The sequence below is a fragment of the Juglans microcarpa x Juglans regia genome, chromosome 4S (assembly GCF_004785595.1).
Source record: "Juglans microcarpa x Juglans regia isolate MS1-56 chromosome 4S, Jm3101_v1.0, whole genome shotgun sequence".
Classification (NCBI taxonomy): Eukaryota; Viridiplantae; Streptophyta; class Magnoliopsida; order Fagales; family Juglandaceae; genus Juglans; species Juglans microcarpa x Juglans regia.
Window position 1 is genome coordinate 2,414,733 of NC_054601.1, and position 17,265 is coordinate 2,431,997.

Genomic DNA, 17,265 nt, shown 5'->3' on the forward strand with positions numbered 1-17,265 from the left:
TTGGAACTAGACAGACCTAAGCTAAACGTCATGCTTTCGATTAGGGTTTGGGCCGTGTCGACTTTTGTTTCCTTGTAATTGTGAAGGGTGCCTGTACCTGGTGTGCCGACGCGAACGAAGGTGCCTTGGGGGCCATTGAGGCCACCGAGTTGGGCATCGAAGTTATCGAACTCCTGGACGAGGCCGCAAGCAGAACATACCAGTCTCTTCGTGATGTCGTCGCGAATGAGGGACTTGATGCGGCAATTGGTCCAACCACATGAGCCTCTGGGCATTGTGCATCCGTATTTGATTGTTGCAAAAACCTGGGATCTACCCAAAATTCTTTGATCGGGGGTTCCTTTCTATGTTCGAAACCCTCCTGTGAAGAAGAAGTGTAAAACTTTAAAAACGCTGCATTCCGAGGCCAGAATAATTTACCCAAAAACCAACGTATACCCAAAAATCCGATATATTTCATTTCTCACATTTTGTTTGTTTTGTTTTTTTAATATATCAGGTGATGTGGCATTATGCCACATCAGCTGATTCCCCTGCGTGTACCCATCCCGTGTGCCTGTAGAAGAACTGATTGTTTTTTGTGTTATTGGAACATTGAATAATTCGAGGTATCGTACGACCATCTGCCCCATATAACCCACTTTTTATGATTTTTGTATTATTGGAATTTTAATAATTGAGATATTGATCGTGAATTCTTTATAATGGGTTAATACACTGAGTAAAATGATTGTGAAATGAGTCTCAATATCTCATTCTATCTCATCTTACTATATAAGATGTGAAACATTTATTATTATTAATTGATGATAAAAAATTATTTAATAGTGATAAATGTGTCACGTTTTAAATAATAAAAAAACTTGAAATGATAGAATGATGTATAAAAATTTCTCTTTTATAATGGGCTAACGCGCAATACTAAATAGAATATGTGAAAATTATTTTATAACCAATTTGTCTCAAAACATGTGCATTTTACCCACATTATGCCCCATTTGCGGCAAGCATTTCTACTTTTCCTTCTCCTTCTTTCCCTATACGCTTTTATTTCTTTCAATATATACGGGGCAAGATGAAAAGAGAATGCACAGACTAAATTTACAATTCATGTTCATCTCTTACTGAAACTAAACAGACTGAATTAGTCATCCCCTCCATCTTAAACTACACATCTTTCTCCTTCACAACAACCATAAGCCTTACAACAGACAAGGAAATACACGAGATTAATAGAGCCCGAACCAGCAAGAAGCCAATAATAGTAATCATAGTGTGCCTTATTGATTTTGCTTGAAACCCAACTTTCACCTCCTCCTTTTTTAGTAACATCATCAACAGTGCTCATTACGAAACTAGCCACCAAATTTCCAACAGACATCCCCACTCCAAATAGCGTGGCAGCAATGCTAGACATGGTTTTAGGCGATTGTGAATTGTAGAACTCAGTTTGCCCAATTGCATTGAAAGCCTCGGCCAAGCCCGCAAAGACATAATGAGGGAGCAGCCACATTGATGACATGCTCACCACGGCCGGTCATCAGAAAATCCTTCCTCAATTGCAAGTTCCCGTCGAATGATCTCCACAACTGCAAGTGCAGCCACTGACATGCAAGAAAAAACAAGCCCAACTCCCATTCTCTGTTTCTCGCCTAGGCGAACTGGTTTTCCACTGATTTTCGACGCTAGAGGGGAGAACTACTCGATCATACAGAGCAATCCAAATAGTTAGAGATATAATTAGAAACATGCTTAAGGAGGCGGCAGGAATTTCAAAGTTAGGAGTTATGTGTCGATTCATGGAGGCTGCTTGGAGAACTGGAAAAGAGTTTTGACTGAAAATTGCAGACATCATGATTCCAGTTGACCATAATGGAATTATCCTGATTAGTACTTCGAGATCTTCTACTTGATTTACTGTACAAAGACTCCATGGCTCTGAAGCTCTTCCTTCTGGGGTTAGGTCTTGTAGAGGATTTCTAATGATGCATGCTTTGTTTAGAAACCTAGGCAGTCAATGAAGTAAAGGCAGGGTAAGATGATGCTCATACTAGTCAAGACAACTCTATGCTTACACAGAATGATACTGTTATGCCCAAATATTTTCAATAGCATTAATAACACTTTGAAGTGTGAATGAAGAAACTAAAATACTCATAAACAACGAACACACGTTTTATCACGTCCATTGAAATGAAACGATTGAAAAAGACAACCACGGAGCAAGCATGCATGGTTCATGCATCCAACTATTGTTTCCAACTCTCCAAACCAACTTAAAACAGTTGAAAACTTACCTCCAACTCTAACCCAGAAACAATTTCTAAAGAAAAAGGTGGCTCTATTCTATGGGGCTCAGAAAAAGGACTCCCACATCAGCTTGTAAGAAACTACACAATGAATTAAACCAGAAAGAATGGCCTTTGAAGCATGCTTGACAAACTATCTGCGCAATAATCGATGTGACAAGGAATTCTAGTCAAAGGAGAATCAAGATAAAATGGTAATTTGATGATACCTTAGTTTTTCACTCGGCACGAGGGGCATTGAGCTCTTTATTTGATGGTACATTTCAGCTGTGGCCTGAGATGATAATTTTAGGTGTCTATTTCTGTAAGAGGATACAAGAACTTGAGCCAACCCAGTAAGCAGACTTCTAGTAGCCTTCAACTTGAGATAGAATGGAGAAGCCAAGAAGAATGAAAGAGCAGAGAAGAACATGAGCAAGGCAGGAATTCCAAAACCCACGGTCCACCCCATGGTATCTTGAATGAGTCACCGGAATCAGTGCTGACACTGAGGTTGAAACATAGTGCCAGCTGAAAAAGCTCTCTAAGATGCCCGCATTTCTCATGTTGTCCCTCTTGTCTAATTGATCGGCACCAAATGCTAAGGAGGATGATCGTATGCCACCAGCTCCTATAGCCATGAGGCCAAAAGAAATATACAAGAGCAGAAGTTGGAAACTAGTCGGGAAGTTACAACTGCTGCTGCGTAGGGTGCATGGAATCTGTGCTTGTGGAGTCATGGTTGTTGTTAAGAGGTGACTTGAATCTAGTCGAAATAGTGTCCGTGTATGTTCGCTCGAGCGGAGGTTCTTCAGTTCGAGCGAAATGCAAGTCCGAGAGTTCGCTCAATATCGCTCGATATTCAGCTCAAGCGAAATGCAAGTTCGAGAGTTTGCTCGACATCGCTCAACATTCAGCTCGAGCGAAATGCAAGTCCGAGAGTTCGCTCGACATTGTTCGAATGTTCGCTTGAGCGAAATGGCAAATATCTACATTTGCTCGACACCCGATCGAGAGTTCGCTCGAGCCAATGTTCTCAGAAGTGAATTTACACTGTTTTCTATAAATATCAAACGGCGCCTCTTACTTTGAATTAATTTCATTTTGTGTATTTTACAAGAGTGATTTTAGAGAGAGTTGAGAGCCAAGTAAGATAACTTCTTTGTGAAAGAAGTTTTGTATTATTCTCTTGTACTCCATCTTTATTTATAGTGAAATCTCTGATACCGATCCCACTAGTAGACGTAGGCTCACTTTGAGCTGAACCACTTAAATCTTGATTTTTTTCTGTGTGTGATTGTCAATATTTTCTTTAGCTGATTCCCGCTGCTATACTTCAAGTTAGTCTTCGATATACCATTATTCCCTACGGTTGTTAACCACAAGAGAACCATTCCCTGATACATAGAAAAGTGAGAACTGTATTGGGTATAAGTTTCCTCATGTAATGTGAAAAACCAAAACCAAAAAGAAAAGAAAAAAAAAACAATTTCTCTTTAACGTGGGGTATCAACTTGTTTCTTGACGCTTCCGTGCAACCAATTTTAAACAGGAGAAAAGCTTCAACCCGAGAGAAGTACGGGCATGAAAGGTAAGAGTTTTATTAAAACTAATTATCTCGCAAACCTATATTCTAATGGATTTAGACTAGCTTAAATATTATTATTGAATCAATGAATCATGGTGAGACACGAATTCTTCCATATCTAGTCACAATAGGATACGAATATCTAGATTTCTTGCTGACCAGAAATATATAAATAGCATTGAGAGGTTAAAGATTCTCACCTACAATATTATTATGCCTCTAGCCATCAAGAGACACGTAGATGTAAAGTTATTTGAGTAATCATTCTCTCATAATTAGGGGTTTGGGTATCACATATTACAGTACTTTAATAAATTAAAAAGTATGTCTAATGTTTTTTCTTAAACGTGTTTTTTCAAATAATATGAAACGTAAATCAAATTTTAAAAAGATTGTCAATATGTGAAAATACTCATACAATTTCTAGATAATTATAACTTTAAAACTTTCAAAAATATAGTTATAGTCCTTAAACAAAATTAAATAATCATCATTTCTACGTCAGAAACAATTTTTTAATTTATTTCTAAATAAGTGTAACATGTTTGAAAATGGTTTAAATATATAGTTATCAAATAATAAATAACTTTTTAATTGTAAAACTTATTACAAGCCATAAACTCTAAAAATATAAATTATACTTCTCACTGAAATTCCAAACATGCACTAAAAGTAGGATCGGGCCGGGGTGCTTCAATCAGATTCTACTTCCTAATTTTTACACTGTAATGAATCTTGACCTGATTTTAATGCTTTATAAAAATAGCGGTACTACTCTGCCGCTGGGTGTTACTGCTAGTTGTAAAATTAATTTTTTTTTATTTTTTTATTCACATTTTTTTAATGTATTTAAATATTTTTTTTAAAAAAATACATCAATACATTTAAAATCAATTTTTTCATCATTCGGTTAAAATATATATATAAATATATACCGAGCGGTCAAACCAAACGGTATGGTTTAGGCGGCATAGTAGAGTTTTCCTTATAAAAAACTAGATTCTCTCTTGGTTTCGGGTGAAGGTCTAGTCACGAGTGCAGAAGCTAATACTAAACTGTTCAGCAGATCGAGAATTCAGAGGGGAAAAAAAAATATTCATGTTATTTCACTGTTGATGGCCAAACAATTTTTTTTTTTTTTATTATCTGTTTTTGACTTTTATTTTTATTTTTTGAAAAAATCCCGTTTTTGACTTTTAATACAATAGATCTGCTAATTAGAATTTATTATATATTGTATTAAATTTTTGTACGGCTGCACATTGTATCTTTATTTATCGTTTGAATAAAATTTCCTCTATCTTTATAGACGTAAATACGCTATCGAATTACATAAATCTTATATTTAGAGCGATTGATTCTACTTTTTTATTTTCTTTCTCTCTTCTCGTTCTTAACGATTATTTGCATATTAAAAAAAAAAAAAAAAACAATTTTGTTTTCCTTTATCTCGTGCATCGCTTATCCTCCCAAGTCCTAAACCATCATTTTCAATAACTATTCAATAAGAAATGAAAACAGGTTGTACCCAAAATGGAAAGCAAGCACATGGCAGGAACATTCACTAAAAATAAGGAATGTAAGCAAGCTTCATACTCAAAATGAATCTAATGCCTTGTAGTTTATTTTTACAACTTTTCTAAATTTTCAAACAAAATAAAATAAACAATTTAATTTTTTCAAATTTTAAAACAAAAATAATATTAAAAAAATATATTCTAACAATACTTTATTTAACTTTTAATTTTAATTACAACTCATCTTATTCATCTGCGAAAACAAATGAAGCCAGGGCAGAAGAGAGAAAAGATACTAATGACAGGTGGCTTATTTTGGGATAAAAACAGCCGACAGGGTAACAGAATTTGAATGTAACAGTGAAGGAGATAAACACTTATGGACAGAGGAGATCAAGCATATGTTGAATTGCTCTGCCAACGTAACATAATGCTGATTACATGCCCAAATTTGAATCAATGTCAAATTGAATTCTGGATTGTTTTTTCCCCTTTTTATTTGTCCGTCATAACAAGTGTTTTGGCGTGTATATTTCATTTATTTTATGTTTACAACAAGAGATGACAATAAAACATTTATATCTACTGCTACATTCATGAACAGAGTCATCTTTCAACAAATTGCGTAGGACGTGTTCTTTCCATCTGGCCGTTCTGGAGATAACAAGTTTGGCAGAAAGTGAGATTCTACAGACAAAAATTGTTATGATGATTCCATAAGGAGGTCGGAGGTATAGCATCTATCATAAAGCTTTGGTCACTCCAATTCCTTTAAAAAATCAATATTATCAACAAAGGCCTGCAGATGGAGGAGAAGGGAAAAAAAGGTAAGACAAAAAAAAAAAAAAAATATCAGATCATGTGGATCAATATATCAAACCAAAGACAAGAACAGGCCCGTAAAAGTGTAAAGCCATTAGTGCTTATGCAAAAAGGTAAATGTAATTTGATGCATAAACCTCTAGAAATGGTGCTCCAAACTCACTTATCAATGCAATGCAAGTACACCAGTAAGGATATCTTATACCCGTGCATGTGTCTATTTACCTGTAAGCTACGCATCGCTTTAAAATGTTGGTCAGAAATCTAGGTTGAGGAACGTAAAAAGTAAAAAAAAAAAGGGGGAACATGGTGGAAGCCAGATTTAATGTTTCTAATTTCATGAAAGCAAGTGCCAATTTGAGGAAGAATAGCACCTGGCCTTGGAGATTTCAGTTACCAAGACTTCAACTTTAAAGTGATACATGAAATTCCAAGTAAACCTTAAAATAGTGAGTTTCCACCTATTTTGATTTTGTGGCTGTTATTAAACTGTGTTTTCCTGCTCATGCGCACCACTCCTACGGACCCACGGTTACTGAGCTATATCACGTGTCATAGTTCTTGAGAGACATAGTTGAACCAGTTACCAAATTAAGAGTAACTGTTTCCCTATCGCTATTATTTATATCATATCAGATTATCTATATCATATTAGAATACATATTTTGTATCATAAGAAAAGATTGCCTTTTTTCTTTTTTGTCCACAAGGAATCAACTTATGCAAGAAAATATCAACAAGATGAATTCAAAATTCCATTTAAGCAAACTCCAAGAATATTGTGCACGAAGGCTTGAAGAGAAGTAATAACTCAATACAGTTTCTCATTCTGGATCTGCAAAATGGATCAAATCACAGCTAAAAGAGTAAGAGGCCATACCGATTTCCAACCATCAGGGTCCAAGCAAGTAGTAATCTTGGTGTTGATACCTGGCAATGGCCCAGGTTCACGTGTAATCTTTCCACCAAAGAGTTTGATTGCATCTGCACTCCTATAAACATCATCTGTGCCTAATGCAATCTGCCAAAATATAGAAATCAGCCAGTGTACATGATACCAAGAGTTTGCCTACCCAGGGCATTGGTATAATCATAACTAAACTTCAAATAGTAAAGTATATTGTAGGCAAGGGAAGAGAATTCACCTGTACGTAACCATTTCCTTTGTCGTACTCTGTCACCCCATAGTTATATGTTAGTTTAAGCACTACATTTCTATCTTCAGGACCATAACCCATGATGGCATTTGTATACTGGAAAAGGAGAACAAAAATTCAAGTAGACTAGCAATATACAGATGATATTAAGCTAAACATTTCAACCTGGATGGGAAAAAAATATGAGATGACTGAATCTTTGTGAGATTGTCAACAGTGTACCAAGGGTGTCTTTAGAGTATACCGAATCAATATAGCTATCCTTCTTTTGACACAGAAATGCAATCTCACAATCAATATTGAAATGGAGTGCTAGTCCAAGGTCCCAACTGAACAAGAAACCATCTTATCACCCTCCTTTTAAAAGAGCAGTCAATTATAAATGTTATTCACAAAAATGAAATTATATGCTCAGACAAGAAGACTATAGTTGCATGGGAAATTTAAAGGCTCCAAGACCACTTGTTTGAACAAGATAAGTCATGTGAAGTTATGAGAAGGGTGCCCTACACAGCTACTGCCTGACAAATACCCATTGGTCCATCAGTAACAGAGATTGTCTAAACATACTTTAGAGAGAGAGAGAGAGAGAGAGAGAGAGAGAGAGAGTCTTTAAATTCCAGACTTTGAGGTCATGTTGAAAGTATCCATGACATGCTTTGATCAAAACTTGTACAACGATTGTGTATTATTCTGCTGCCCAAAATATTATTCAGATTTATCATGATAAACACAATTATTTCACAGGCATGCAAAATATCCCTGGAGTTCTTTAGCAATGATGTGTGGAGTTACCTTGTACTTGGGGTTATCCCATTTGCTGAGAAGTTTCATGCCGAAAGCCTTCAAATTCAATAAGAGAAGTACATAAACTTCAGATCAGTTGGCATTATAACTGCCAGACACATCTTAAAAACCGTCTAAACCTCAATAAAGAAAGGCGTTCACCAACAGCATGGAAAACCACTCACCTTTTCATAGAAGTTCATGGACCGTTCAATATCACCAACTCGAAGCATCACCTGGCACAAGGGCTCGGAAGTTGGCCCCCTCTCCAAAAGCTCAAATTTATAACCATCACGATCTTGAATTGTAGCCACTATTGTAGTACCATCTGCAACAGGAGCAGGTTCCCTGATTACTTTCCCCCCCTTCACCTTTACAAGATCCACCGTTCTAGCAACCTTCTCCAAGATTCAGATGCAAACCAGAGTAAGTTCGTAAAATTCTTGCAATAGAGCATTTGTTGACAAGAGATATAAATGTAGATCGAATGCAAGTGACACCATTAAGGGCTCGTTTGTACACTTAGAATATCTCATAATTCTGTGAATAGTAGTGAAATGATTTGTGAATAGTAAAATAGTTTGAGTTAAGATGTTTTATTGGGTTTTGAGAAAGAAGAGAGAAAAAGTTGAATACAAATATTATAAAGTTAAAAAATTGTTTGAATATTATTTTTTAATATTATTTGTGTTTTAAGATTTGAAAAAGTTGTATTGTTTTTTGTGTTTTGTTGGAAGTTTGGGAAAGTTGTATTGGGTTTTGTGTTTATATAATAATTAGTTAATGATTAGATGAAAATTTGAAGATGTGAAATTGAAAAGTATTTTGTGTTTGAGTGATGTTTGGAAAGGAAATTATGAGAAGTTTTGAGAATATCTCATTACCCAAACAAGGCCTTAGTCTGAAGTGCACAGAAAATAAATAAATGATACACTTTTGATAACATGTCCTAACTTGAGAGGCATTAAATTCTTGAGTTCATCGTTTGCTGATCAACATATTTTGCTTGCAAGGGTCTTAAAAATAGATGCAAGTTTACAAGTATTTTTCGGAAAACACGTGTTGTTAGAATAAACCTGATTTCCAAAATAAAGATGACACAGATGATGGCCAATACAATTCCATAGCATTGCTTGATTAAGCACTATCTGTGGAATCCAGACCCTTTTATACATGAAATTGAAACGCAACACCACTATAGCCTGCATGAGACAAAAAGAATCTACATTTCATGACATAGGCACTTACATCCTCAACTGCAATACCAAAATGGCCAAATCCATTTCCAATGTCATACTTGTCAACTCCATAATCTGCCAACGTAGCAAAATTAAGAGAAAAAGGAATCAAACAGCAAGGAACTGCACTATATACGGGCGTGTTTTAATAAGGATGAAACATATGTGTATTGAAAAAATTAATAGAAAAGGATGACTTACTGTAGGTAAGTTCGACACCGAAATGGGAATCTTCGGGTCCATATCCAAGAAAAGCATTTGAAAATCTCTCCTCTGGTACATCACGTTTTCTTAACAACTTCATCCCTAAGCATTCAGTATAGAATCTGCATCTCAACAAGCCAAGTTATCCATATGAATTAAGCATTACTGAAACTGTATTTATTGTAACAAATAGACATACTTTATGGTCTTGTCCAAGTCCCCAACACAATAGACGACATGGAGCATCCTTCTGTTGTCATTTTTTACCCACTCCATCGCACCTTCCTCTAAAGCTGCGGCAGCCTTGCTTGTGTTTTCCTCTGCTTTCAACAACTGAGATGCTTTTACATCGAATAACTGTGCCTGGGGGAGAGCTGGTGAACCACTTACAGTCCATTAGTGCAGGGAAAGAAGAATACCCAATGAATATCGTCTTTCAAAATTATTAGTCTCAAAAGAAAGCGATTCATCATCTTCTCACTGAGAACCGAGAAGCTAAATCCCAAATAGGAAAAGAAAATCCGCTGCACTTCTTTCTTTTCCTGAATTTTCCCGGGAAGAAAAGGAAAAATCTACAACGAAGTTCCTTTTAAAGGCAAAAGGGTTTTTTTTATTGAAGGCTTTAGATTGAAAAGAAAATGTAGGTAGAACAGAAATAAGAGTTTAGCCTTGGCAGATTACCGGTACCGAGGTGAAAGAGGGTGAGTCTTCGAGAAGGGCTGTAAGAGGAATTGTGCACAGAGGGATACTTCAGAACGGGTGGCGAAGGGGGATGAGATGGCCTTAGCGTCGACAAATTTAGAGCAGCAGATAAGGAAGCCATTGCTACTCTTACTACCTCTCACACTCAAAACTCTGCGCGCCCCCTGTTCGTCGGTGTGTGGAGGAACAGAGGGCTGGAACAGCTGGATATAAATGATTATAAATTATTTTTAGTTTAAATAGACAAATTCTCGCTTAAATCTTTATAAAAAATTAGATCTGGTTTTAATTTTTTTTTAATAGTGCTTAATTTTTATAAATTACATATGTGAAATTTATTTATTTAAAATTTGTATATAACATTATTTTTATATATAATATATACTGTATACATATATATATGTATGAACTTAGGATATAAATGGATGGCAAGTTAAATATTTTATATTTTGAAAAAATAATTATTCTCATCAATTACTATTCATTATCTTGCACTCCACATTTTATAAAAAAAAAATTTGTCAAGTATCAGATATTGAGATAAATAATGACTGATGTATAGTAAAATTCATTTTGAAAATGAAATTAGTTTTGCTATCTTAAAATACCTTTTGGTACGTGATATTTTTATTTTTCTATTTTTTGCTATTTCTTTCTATAAATAAAGTTTAGTGAAAATAACGATTCACTTTTTTTGTTACATAACTTCTCACATTTAATAACGTAAACAAACAGTGCTTAAACAATATAAACAATAAAAGGTGACTTCCCCTTCTTCAAATGGGAAATGATAAAAGATCAAAGTCGTATTTGATAAGTAATATACAATTATACATATAAAGTAATTTGACATTGTAAAAAGATTCATATAAAAATTCAGAAAAATTATTTCAATATGACTTGATGTAATACATAGTATTTGGTTTACATTAAAGAAAGTATTAAAATTTGAAGTATGACGTAATGGCACATCACTATATGAGGTAGTTTTTTATGAATCTTTTTATGGACTAATTATTTTTCCTTCAACTATTTATTAAACAATAGGTGTTAACGTAGAAAGTATATCATTTTTTTAATGTACCATAACAAATTAAAACATATGATAATTATGTTTCTAAATAGATTTATCGAAAAAGGTACGCGAGAGCAAAAAATTGAGAAAAATAGGCCAACCTTATATAATTAACCACTACAATCATAGCACTTCATTAAAAGGAATTTTACTTTTATAAAATTGCCATTCATTTGAATTATTTCCATAGAATTGTAAAAAAATTATAAGTATAAATTTGATTATCTTTTATTTTTTAATTGCTAGAAACTATCAATTAATTGATAAATTAACATTCGTTCAAAATTTTTGGTTGAATTTAAAGGTATTATATAAAAAAATAGATGCATTAAATAAATCTTAAATATTTATTATTATCCTTACAAATATTTCAAACCACGTTAAACCAACAACTAGTATGGTAAAACACACTACAATGATCTCTGGCTTCCATTTCAGAACAGGAACTTTGAGTCATCTTTTTCCTAATGATTAAAGAAAAGGTGATTCTCGATTTTTCAATTATACGAAATTGGAATCTCAAGTTTTTTTAATTAAAAAAAATGATATTTACGAGTGTATAAACATTTTGCAATTTATTTTTAAAAAAATAAATAAATACAGAAATTATATAAAAAATTTAATTTTTTAAGCGATGTTTATACTTTATACACTCTACATACAACAGAATAATCTAAATCATTAAAAAATGAGTAGAATGGTGTCGTCCAAAATAATTTGGATTTGATTGGGGCATGCAATGCATATGCCAGGTGTCAAGATCTGACGGCGAAGGAACTGCGGATTCAACAGCGGCCAAAGGCTTGATCGCGCGTGTACTCATTGTCGGTCTTAAAGTCAATAATAATGGTCGCGTTTTCTGTAAAAATTCTAGTAAACCAGATCCCATTCATGTTGTCCGAACTTCGAAGTGTCAGCGTCAGCGCTTCAAAGAAGTATCAAAGCGACATCATTTCACTAAAAACCAGTAAACAGAAGGGCGTTAAAGCTCAAGAGCCAGGTGATTTCTCTGCAATCTCTATTTTGAAAGATGAAGGATGGGAAATCTTTGGTTGAAAAGTGATTCGTACTGCCCCCCTTTTTAGCTCTATGCAGGCCCTGTTGTTTGATTATAGCTAATGGGTACTTTTGTATACTGGGAAGGATGATGTTTTTATATCTGAACATTCTTTTTTTTTGCATGGCGAAGTATACAGGCTTAAAGATCCTGATTTTTTTTTATGACAATTAGGAATTATAGAGTATGTTGTTTGATTTTGAACTGTGGCATCTGACTTTATTAGTAATTGTTTCTATGAGTTAGAACACTGAGTGTAGGTAAGGGAAAAATGTGTAAAAGACGTTAAATTATTTTGTCTGCTAGTATAACACAAAAACCTCCATAAAACTAGACAATGGTAGAAATCTAAGTTGATGTTATTCATCATAATTTTTTCTGGCCTGCAAGCTCTTCATTGATATGAGATATAAACTTCGTGTTGTTTGCATATAAGTGAAAACTTCTTCTTCATAAATGTTTCCAATTTCTAATGCATGGAATTTTCGATTTTCTGAAATTAGCATTATTTTTTCTTCCCGCATGTCATTCATTGTCCATGTCTTTCTCTTAAGTGCAAAATAAATTAAGTTGTTTGTCAATTAGGAAAAGAGCTTGTTTTCCAGCTAAACCTTGGGGTTTGGGATAATTTGCAGGGTTGGTATGTGCAGTGAGAATCAGTCATTAATAAATACTGTGGTTTCTCATAATGGATCGACAAGTTTCATCTTTATGTCAGTTGAAAACAAGGAGACTGCCATGGCTTATGGGCATGCTATTTGCTGTTATTATAGTGTTCCAATATTTTCAGCCTCCAAGTGGTAATGTTCTGTGGTCTTTATATTCTGCTGGTAAGGCTTCAGCAGTTGGAAATAGTAGCTTCCAGATTGAAAATCCACCATCTAAACCTGAGATGATTGGTAACATGATACTTTGGAACAGTTCAAACTCCACTAGTACACATGTTATTAATGAGAGAACTACTAATATTGGAATGCCTGAAGTAACAGATAAGAACCCTAGGAACGGTGTTGTATCAGAGGAAAATGGAGGCCAAAACAAATATTTAGGATTAGATGAGAATAACGGTGCTAATAAGGGGCCTTCATCTGAGAATGTGGAAATGGTAAACAGAAACTCTACAATTTTTAATGGATCTGCACCAGAGGAGGCTAAAGAACCTAAGCAAAGCTTTTATCAAAAGAACAATACTGCAGATGGTCATTTTTCAGTAGGTAATGTTGGAAACAGAACTAATAGTTCTGTACCAGAGCACATTGGAAGCTCAGGTGATCGTTTTGCAACCACTTCACCTGCAATACCATCTACAAATTCATCGCCCGAGGCAGTTTCTCCCACCAGCATGGATACAGATCTTAGAACACCTTTTGTTGAGTCCAATTCATCTGAGAAAAATGGAAATACCACTTCTGAGAGCAATAAAAATTCTGGGCAATTGCAAAGTGGCCACACCCCATCAGGAAATAATTCTTCTAGGATCCCCAAGGTGACGGGGCATGATACACCAACCTCTGCGGTAGTTACAATATCTGAGATGAATGAGTTGTTGCTTCGAAGCCATGCTTCATACCAGTCAATGGTATGCGTTGAACTTTCGCTTAAAATTATGTTACAGGGTATTTTCTTTGTGTTTCCAGTCATTATATTAGGAGGGATTGGATTTTTTACGAACAAATTGCTTCAGCCTTTTTACTTATTTTTCTATTTTGTTTGTAGACACCAAAATGGTCTTCCAGCATTGACCAAGAATTGCTGTATGCAAAATCACTGATCAAGAATACAACCATCATAAAAAATGATCCAAAACTTTATGGTCCTCTCTACAGGAATGTTTCCATATTCAAAAGGCAAGCTAATCATGTATTTTGAATACCAAGTTATTTCTTATGATGATTTTACATAAAGACCTTTGTGTTTTAAGTGTTGTTTACCCGTCAAACTTTCTGTGATTAAAACATGAGTTTCTCCACATGAGCAGGCAACATTCAAGTTAGGGTCACCCCCTTCCCCCCTTCTCTTCTGATCTCCTCCCTGCTCTACCTTCACAAAGTGACCAGGCTGATAAAAGAATTGTTGGTTGTCCTTTTTTGGGGCTGTATGGACTTGGTGTGAGAGTGGTGGCTTAATGACTTTCTGTAGAATACTGATGAGATAAGTTTTAAGTTATGTTGCTGTTCATCATTATTTTTGAGAATTTATCTGAATTGTGTTGGCTTGGACAAACTGGGGATAAGAAGATTCACACAAAATAAATCAGGATGACGTGGTGCACTAGTCGGCATGGATGCTATTACTTGCTACAAAGATTTGTATCATTGGTCTGTCAAATTCTCTGGATGTTCTCCTTTTCCTTCTCTTGTTTTGCAAAATTTGAAATGTAAGACCTACCTCAATCGAGTCAATCCCACCTGTCATTACCACCCAAGTTCAGACCTTGGGGAGGTGTCTTGCTTGTTCCACATTCAGAAGAAAATCCTTGTTTACATGTCTCATATGTGTGATTCATTGTTACTGTATTTCTTTGTAAGATGAGCGCAAGCTGAATACCTGCAACCTTACACACAAACAGGGTCTTTAGTGATACGAGTCCATTGCAACTCCATTAATTTAGGTTTATCCACCAAAATTGCAGGAGCTATGAGTTAATGGAAGGCACCCTCAAAGTATATATTTATAGGGAAGGGAAAAAACCCATCTTCCACCAGCCACCACTCAAGGGAATATATGCATCCGAGGGATGGTTCATGAAGCTGTTGAAAGCTAACAAACAATTTGTGACAAAAAACCCTAGGAAGGCCCATCTGTTTTACTTACCCTTCAGCTCTAGAATGTTGGAGATAGCATTATATGTTCCTAATTCGCACAGCCATAAGAACCTTATACAGTATTTGAAGAACTACTTGGACATGATTGCCGCAAAGCATCCTTTCTGGAACAGAACTGGAGGAGCAGATCATTTTCTTGTTGCTTGCCATGACTGGGTATACTTTTCATCCTTGTTTTCAAATTATGTTCTGCAAATCACTTGGGTTATTTAGGGCTTAGTGAAAACTCAAATTATTCCCACTTTGTCTTACATAGGATTTAAATGAGTTGTTCTTTGTTAGTATTTCAGATGGCCTAAATGATTCTATTTGTAGCGTGTTAGGCATCACAGCCGTGAATTTGAAGTAATGGTAGTTTTTTCTTTGATAATTTTTGTTTTGATGAACTTATGAGCTATGGTCACTTTTCTTTCTTGTCCAGTACATAATTTATTTTTCTGATAAATAGTCTGCTGACTGGAGTATAATAAATTTGCTCATAACCATGTTCTAGAATATAGAACATAACTTGGAGTTCTTTTTGTGACAAATTGAATAATTCCATGTTTATTGTGCCATCCAAAAACTGAATTTCGGATCATTATACAATCCAGTCTCATTAGATTGATATATTGTTTTAACGAAAGATCAATTCCTCAGGCCCTAGATGAAACAAATAAACATATGGCTAAGTGCATAAGAGCCCTCTGCAATGCTGACATGGAAGGTTTTGTTCTTGGTAAGGATGTATCTCTTCCGGAAACATTAGTGCTCTCCCCTCAGAATCTAGTGAAGGCACTTGGAGGAAAACCTCCTTCCCAGACGTCAATCCTTGCTTTCTTTGCAGGAAGCATGCATGGTTATCTACGGCCAATCCTGTTAAAGCACTGGGAAAATAAAGATCCTGACATGAAAATCTTCAGCCGATTGCCTAAGGCCAAGGGCAATAAGAACTATATTCAATACATGAAGAGCAGCAAGTATTGTATATGTGCAAAAGGTTATGAGGTCAACAGTCCACGAGTGGTGGAGGCCATATTTTACGAGTGTGTTCCAGTGATCATATCTGACAATTTTGTTCCACCATTTTTTGAAGTTTTGAACTGGGAATCCTTTGCTGTTTTTGTCTTGGAGAGGGATATTCCAAATTTGAAGAGTATACTCCTTTCAATCCCAGCGAAGAGGTATCTTCAGCTGCAGATGGGAGTGAAAAAGGTACAACAGCATTTCCTTTGGCATGCTAAGCCTATAAAGTATGATATATTTCATATGATTCTACACTCCATTTGGTACAATAGACTTCACCAAATAAGTCGCTGATAACTAAGAAAGACAGCTGACCCCTTCTGGGTAAGTGGCAATGGAGTAGACATGTAGAATTATCAGAAATTCTTTTACGATGATACCTAGCACTTAGCACATTTTTTTATGCAAATAAATGTAGAGATTAGAGAACAATATTCGTTTATTAATTCCCCCCAACCCCCCAAAAAAAAATCCTTTTTCTTTTTAATGGACAATATTCTTTTGTTGCAACTCTCTGATGACAATTAGAATTTGGGTGGCTACCGGCTCTTCTTAAAAAAAAAAAAAAAATTCATATCTAATTTTCAAATTTTGGTGGCTCATTTAAAAAGAAAAAAAAAAAAAAAAGGGTCCTAAAAGAGGGCCTAAAGTTTTGTAGAAAACTTGCCATCATGTTATATATATCATTGTCAAAATTTCCTTGGTTCCCTGCAAATGATTTTTGCCAAACTCTCAAATTAAATCCTGCTAAAGCTGAGGAAGACCACTTCCTTAATATAGATTCTTACGACCATTGAATCCAAAAAAGAAAAAGAAAAGGTTTAATTGTGTAGCTCCACTAATCCTCTCTTTTTCCTTTTCCTTTCTCTAATATGCTTTTATCCTCATAAATTTATCCAGTTTCCCGATTTTGTACGTCTAGCTAGCCCTTCACGGTATGAACCATGTTAAACGTTGAAAAGCCAGAGTTTTGGACAAAACTTCGTGGATTGATATTTTCA

At 35.1% G+C, this 17,265-nt stretch overlaps 2 protein-coding genes and 1 pseudogene across 3 annotated transcripts; 1 reads left to right on the top strand and 2 right to left on the bottom strand.

Moving 5' to 3' along the window:
- Positions 1–1,076: 1,076 nt before the first annotated feature.
- On the bottom strand, positions 1,077–4,146 carry LOC121261968 (annotated as a pseudogene).
- A 1,638-nt stretch (positions 4,147–5,784) lies between these two features.
- Positions 5,785–10,512, bottom strand: LOC121263618 (probable lactoylglutathione lyase, chloroplastic). Its single transcript, XM_041166603.1, has 9 exons — positions 10,282–10,512; positions 9,800–9,974; positions 9,598–9,722; positions 9,407–9,471; positions 8,344–8,556; positions 8,168–8,215; positions 7,361–7,468; positions 7,096–7,236; positions 5,785–6,192 (listed from the first exon to the last, which is right to left on the bottom strand). The coding sequence occupies exons 1-9, from the start codon at positions 10,421–10,423 to the stop codon at positions 6,151–6,153; spliced, it is 1,059 nt and encodes a 352-aa protein (XP_041022537.1). The 5' UTR covers positions 10,424–10,512; the 3' UTR covers positions 5,785–6,150.
- A 1,701-nt stretch (positions 10,513–12,213) lies between these two features.
- Positions 12,214–16,677, top strand: LOC121262796 (probable glycosyltransferase At5g03795). Of its 2 annotated transcripts, XM_041165398.1 has the most exons (5): positions 12,214–12,377; positions 13,070–14,013; positions 14,151–14,281; positions 15,067–15,415; positions 15,899–16,677. In XM_041165398.1, the coding sequence occupies exons 2-5, from the start codon at positions 13,123–13,125 to the stop codon at positions 16,556–16,558; spliced, it is 2,031 nt and encodes a 676-aa protein (XP_041021332.1). In that variant the 5' UTR covers positions 12,214–12,377; positions 13,070–13,122; the 3' UTR covers positions 16,559–16,677. The 2 variants fall into 2 exon arrangements, with proteins under 2 accessions (XP_041021332.1, XP_041021333.1); XM_041165399.1 differs by lacking the exon at positions 12,214–12,377 and having other exon boundaries at positions 13,046–14,013.
- The last annotated feature ends 588 nt before the right edge of the window (positions 16,678–17,265 follow it).